The 6,307-nt window shown below is 43.6% G+C and overlaps 1 protein-coding gene across 2 annotated transcripts in view; it reads left to right on the top strand.

The window, feature by feature from the left end:
* The first annotated feature begins 1,610 nt into the window (after nt 1-1,610).
* LOC111148745 (coiled-coil domain containing 50) overlaps nt 1,611-6,307 on the top strand; it is a 65,088-nt gene continuing 60,391 nt past the window's right edge. For both annotated transcript variants that reach the window (XM_022505543.1, XM_022505538.1), the window contains exon 1: nt 1,611-1,953. In XM_022505543.1, the coding sequence (XP_022361251.1) occupies nt 1,905-1,953 (49 nt within the window). In that variant the 5' untranslated portion in view covers nt 1,611-1,904. The remainder of the gene's footprint in view (nt 1,954-6,307) is intronic.

Here is a 6,307-nt window from a genome sequence, read left to right as displayed (position 1 = left end):
GATTTTGAAACGTAAGAGGCAAAACTGAATGTATACATTATATTGACATAACCACTTAAAATGTAATCATTTAAGCATATAAAATGCAGTCATTAAAATCCAGTGGGCTTGGGGCTCCTGAGTGGCTCAGTCAGTTGAGGGGCAGGATTCTTGCTTTTGGCTCAGATCATGATATCAGGGTGGAGGGATCCAATCCCACTTCAGGATCCATGCTGGGAACCTGCTTGGGATTCCCTCTGCCTCTTCCCACTTCTCTCCTCTCCCTCTCTTAAAAAAAAAAAAAAAGAAAGAAAGAAAGAAAAAAAAATCCCGTGGGCTAGATTTGGCCTATGAGCCATAGTTGTTCACCCTTCGGCCTAGAAAGTCCTAGAAATTCTTCTCCTAAATTTTTGTTAGCCTACATTTTGTTACCCTATTTTTTTAAATGTCCTGTCCAAATAAAACCTCTTCCATGTGGCCTGTTAGACTGAGACTCTTTGAGTTATGAATGGAGGAAAATCCATTTTTACACGCTTGAGAGAGTAAAATTACCAGCTTAAATTTGAGAGGATGTTGGAGGTAGATCCCAGAATCCAGGAGCAGCAGGCATCCCAACTATTCCAGGGACCTGGTTTGCTCTCATATCAGAACATGCCCTCTTTATCTCTCTTTCTCTTATCTTTGCTCTGTCTGCAGTTTGGTTTCATTGTTTACTAGTGAGCACAAAGCTTCCCCATAGAAAACAGAAAGTATCTGTCCCTCTTTAGGCAAGAATCCCAGGGAAGTATACTGCTTGACCTGTATTGGTTGCACACCCATGCTTAGAGGAACAGGTGTTGGTGGTGGTGGGCGCGGTGGTAATAGGGAGGTTCTACGATTGCACACTCTTAGGAGAGGAGCCCACTGCTGAGGACGGAGTCCCAAAGAGAGGGAGAATTCTGTTGCCAGAAGATGCATAAAGGATGTCTATTTTTGGGAGAAGAAAATGTCACAATTATAGTCCAATATGTGATAATGTCTGGAACGTCTGAAACACCCCCAGTACCTAACATCGCATTTGGTAGACAGTCATGCGTTTTTTGATGAATGAATGACTCAGTTCCTCCAGCTGGTTGTGAACGCTCACTTCTCTAAACTGGCCCAGATATCAGCTGTTGTCTAGTTCTGTAGGTTTTATTAGAGGTTTTCCGAGTCCATATATAATCTTTCCACTAATCCCGGGAGGCAAAGAACGCCTGAGAGAGCCAGGCAACAGGGACTCTCAGCCAGGAACCAGGGCACAGAATGCTGTAGACTTCGGTGACAATACCAATCACGTTCTGGGTAACCCATGTGGCCCTTTTGTTGAGGCCTTCAGAACACAAAGGCCCGGCCGACAGACGCGACCCTCCGAGGATAGGGAGGCAGGGCCCGGGGGCGGGAGCACAGGGGGGCCTCAGCCTCTGGGGCGTCGCGCGGCACAAAGGAGACAGCAGGGAGGCGGCCGCGGGCGCGGATCTTCGCTCACCAACCACTCGCAGTTGCGGTTACAGACCTGCAGCTCCCCTCCCCCTCCCCACCCAGGCCCGCCCGCCTGCCCGCCTGCCCGCCCGCCTTTCTGTCTCCTCTCTCCCTCCGTACTGGACGGCCCGGGTCCATTTCCGGGCTCCGGATATTTGGTATCGGTCGGGGCCCGGGGCGCGGGAGCAGGTGGCTGCGGCGGGGTGGCTGGGCAGCCAGCCTGGGGCGCTGGGCCGGGTCTCCGGTCGCCTTTGTCGCCAGCCCTTCCGCGGAGGTCGCTCCTCCCCCCGGTCGGCGCGCTGCCGGCCGGACTTTGCGCCGCGTCGGGCGCTGCCGCTGCGCGCGGGGCCGCGCTTGTGGCCAGCGGCGGCAAGGTAGAGGGCTGGGAAGAGGGCGGCGAGGGCCGGCCAGGACCCCGGCCCAACATGGCTGAAGTCACCATCGACCAGTCCAAGCTGCCGGGAGTCAAGGAAGGTAGGGGCCGGGGCGCGAGGCGCGCGGGGCCCCTCCCCTCTCCCAGCCTGGCTCTCTCCGCGCGGGGACGTCGTCCTTTTGGCCCCCGAGGCCCTCGCGCGGGCGCCTCCGGTGCCCTGGCGCCCTGGTCGGGGACAGAATTGACTTGAGGCTCTACTGTGGTACCTTGGGCGAGTCACTACTTAATGAGCCCGGTTTCTTCCCCTGAGGAAGTGGGGGGAGAGAGGACAGCACCACCCTCAGCAAGTGGTTGTGCAGAATGTTTTACCGAAGAGCAAAGCGTTGGTGAACGCTCGAGAGCTCGGTAAATCTGACTTATTTGTGTCCTTAAAAATCAAGGCCCAGCCTAGCTGGCTTGAAGGCTAGAAAGTGGGGAGGGGTTGACATTCAGTTCCTTGTGGAGCCTTTGTTTTGAAACTTGACTCTTTCCCTCCTTCTCTCCACTTTTCCTAGCCCAGCGGCTGGCTGGCTGACTTTCCCACCTCCCTCAAGGTTTAAAAGTTTAGTCTTGGCACTGCCCAGCGCGGGCAGGCTGATGGGAAGTTGCTATAAGCATTTTTTCTTAGGAAAAGCAGGGGCAAGGGGGAACAGGGGACTGACTGGTGACCTTGATTTTTAACGGCTCTTTATTCTGATGTCCTGGGAAATTATGGTTGATTAGTACTGGTCTGGTTTAGCCACTGGCAAGTAGCCTTTTGACTTCCCTCCTCTGCTCTTGATTGTCTGCTCCAGGATCTAGCATTTTTTGTTGAAATTTTGGGTGCTGGATCACCTTAACCTTTAGTTATCTTTGGCTCTTCTCTGGCCCCGGAAGTGTGGAAATCACAGAGTGCTCTCCAGGCTTGCAAAGGTTGTCTTTGTTGTGAATGTCAATTGTTTCAGCTGAACAATGTGGCCTGGGGTGTCCTGGAAATGTGGAATTGAAAATAAGAATTTTTGCTTTCTTGGAACTGCATGTTTCAGTGACAACTTGATTTGACTCTGATGGTCTTGTGGGTGTTCAGGCCCACCCCAAAATACCAAGTCGACTTCACTGCTTTCTTTCCCAGAATTCAGAACACTAGGAGATAGAGTCACTGGTTTTACGTAGAATTTTTAATGGGGCCAGGCTTGCCCTATTGTTCCTGAAGGGTCTGAGAGCTTAGGCCTGAGATCTTTCAACCTTTCAATTTCCAGCAAGGCTTTGGTGACTATTCAGGTATTCACATGTAAATGTAGTTTTCACAGCAGTGTCAAGTCTGGTGCTTGAGTGGGAGGAAAGGCAGATTACACTTTGAAAGTACTAGTCTCTGAGATTGTCTGGTTGTACTTAGCCTTTTGGGTAGGAGTTTTATGGACAGGTATCAGTGTGTTGGATATCTCTAAAGAAAAAGTGACCCTATGTAATGTGTTGTACTTTTTTGGGGGTGGATGATGAGTAGAGTGAACACTGGAGTCTAACAGGTTAAGTATTAATCATTGTAGTGCTGTGATTTTACCCAGCCCCCTGTACCTGTTTGTGACCTGGAACAAACTTGAAACTCACTTTTTGAATATGCATTTGTATGACTCTTAGGTCCTCTGGTTTCTAACCAAAACATGAATGATGAATGATTTATTCTAGTACATTCTTTCTCAAGGGATTCTAAAAAACACTTTCCATCTAAAAATGCAAGATGTTTCTATTCCTAAGCTCTGGAATCTTAGCACATTCAAATTGGCTTCCACTTTGCATAATGTGGTGTTTGATGATCCAGTTTGCGTGATATGGTAAAGTGGGAAGGAAATTTGGTGTGGCTCTTTCATTAAGTTAGAATTAAATACTGATTGATTTCGAAGGTGGTCAAAAATTGTAGAGATCATTGTCTTTGTAAGCATCTGACTTTTCTGGTTCCAGGATCCTCAAAGGAAATGCTGTATTAGGCTAGGAACCTCCTAATGGGTGTAGTTTTTGACCTGGGACTCATTCAAATCTAATAAAGGGTATCTTTCTGTAATATAACTCTTAATTATGGCCCAGTAATTCCCTAACAATGTCTTTGAACCCTGATTTAAAGAGAATAAAGCTGGTACCCATGTTTTGGTAAAATATACACATTGAGACTGTTCTCAATACTGAAACTCCAACTCAGTTTGTAAAGGAAGTTTAGTGGTAAATTGCTTAATATCCTGGCATAGATTTTTAAGCTGTTTTTAAAATCCGTCTCCTCCACTTCTCTTTTCAATCTAAACTTTGGTAGATTCATATACAATTACGATTTGGGGTCATAGGGTGGATTCCAATAGAGATTAAGAATAATGCAATGGATGTCTGTGGCTTCACACTGCCTTTTCTTTGGGAGGGGTTGGGGAGCCCTGTGACCTTTGTTGTGAACATCTCAACAGAGGTCATGGGTAACAGCTGACATCAGGGAATATTTTAAAATTTTCTGTTCTATGTTAAAATCCAGTGCTTGCTTACTTTTAAGGTGGTTGAAGATTTCATCATTTGGACAGACCTTTAAAAAAAAAGAAAATTACAGTAGTATTTTTACCTTAGGAAATCTCTTAAAGTAGGAGACAAAGGGACACATTTGAATTCCTATGTAGATGAAAGGAATTAAGTCTAGCTAAATGTCAACACACATCATTATTTCTGGTTTAAAAGCGTATTTGGAACACACATACTTTTTGTAATGCAATTACTGTTGCCAATGTTTAGGAATAGTCCTTTATTTCTCCTGAAACATTGGAGCTTCTACCCAACAAGATTTGAAATAATTCCAGCCATTGTTTTCTTAAATCAGTAGATGTATAATTCAAATGCATCATGCAATTTGCGAATGTTAGACAAAGGTATAGTCAGGTTCCAACAGTATTCTTTAAGTTTCTTAGTTTAGATCGGAGCTGGAATATATTTTTCTAAAAAATGAATGCTTTTCGTCAGTTGACAGACTTAGGTTTTTGGTCAGTTTTGGCTTCTTTCCCGAATTTGCTTTCTGACACAATAGTCCAGACCCCTCACTTTCCTATTTGCCCCCTCCACTTAGATTCCCATATCGCTACTTAATTGGAGTGGCTCACTTATCATCATAGTCTTGCTCCTTCTGTCTAACAGAGTTTTAACTCTTAAAATGTTGATCTAAAAACTAATATTAGCCTGTCCATCAAAGCCATTTCTAGACTCTTAAACTTTTACCAACTCCTTTGTAATTTTATAGGCGTTTGAGTTTTCCCATTTATAGCCATTTAGCACAACACACCAGTTGCTACTGCCAGCCTTCTTATTTCTTCTCTTACAGTAGTAAGAAATGCATTATGTATTATGTGTTTGTACTACTCTTCAGATGGAAAGTTCCACCATCTCCAGAGTTGGTTAACTCTGTGTGTGTGTGTGCGTGTCTGAAATCAATATACCTAGTGACTTATTTCTTGAAGTAAAAGCAGCTAGCTATTCTGAAAAAATCTTTTCCTTTCTGAAAGATAAAGTTTAATACATTTTCAGAAATATGTCTCAAAAGCACTGATTCATTTTAGGTTCAGGACACCCCAGTGGTATAATGAGGTAAATTAAATTAATGGCACACATCCAGAATTTTAAGGGGAAAGATACAAAATTAGGGCTGGTGCAGTAAATTAAGCAAGTTTTCCCAGAGATCTAAAGCGTATCACGTGCACGCTAGGCATGTAATGTGAAGGCAGTATTTGTGAGACATACAGCATCTGGCTCCAGGGCAAACTCATTTTCTCTCTTCTTCAGAATTATACAGTAGGTTTTTGTTGTTGTTGTTGTTGCTGTTTTTTAAGGAGACAATGGCTGAATCTACCTGAGTTGGGAGATTTGTATCTTATTTATCTTTCTTTACCCTCATCTGGCTTCAGGTCTTTCACATAGCCAGAAAATATTCAGCAAATATTTGCATATGTGAATGAATGAATGAATGAATGTATTATTAAATGCTCCCTGTTGGTTCAGGAATCATACCTCTGGTGTAGTATATTATTATTATATATTAAAAATAATATATTTCTTTTCAGAGTCTAGGCTCTTAAAGGGCAGGGTTAATGCCTTTTATCCATAGGGATTACAGATCACAGTGCCAGAATTAAATTTATTAAAGAAATACGTATTTATTTATTTATTTTTTGTATAAAAACTTCTAATTTTTTTTTCCCTAATGTTTATTTTCTCATAATGTTTATTTTCTCATTGGATGAGTAAACAGATTCAATTTCTCATAGGTGAATCTTAAAAATAGATTTTATCCTATGTAGATATGTATAACAAAAAGTGAAAAGAAAAAAAAGAAAGAATTCTATGCTCTTCTTCTGTCCTTGGAGGTAATCATTATTAAGAATAAAATTTTAGTGAAAACATCTAACAAATGCTCTTTTG

The sequence above is a fragment of the Enhydra lutris genome, unplaced genomic scaffold (assembly GCF_002288905.1).
Source record: "Enhydra lutris kenyoni isolate GAN:26980312 unplaced genomic scaffold, ASM228890v2 scaffoldscaffold2, whole genome shotgun sequence".
NCBI classification, from domain to species: domain Eukaryota; kingdom Metazoa; phylum Chordata; class Mammalia; order Carnivora; family Mustelidae; genus Enhydra; species Enhydra lutris.
The sequence above is the reverse complement of the archived record's forward strand: the minus strand, read 5'-3'. Positions and strand labels throughout refer to the sequence as shown.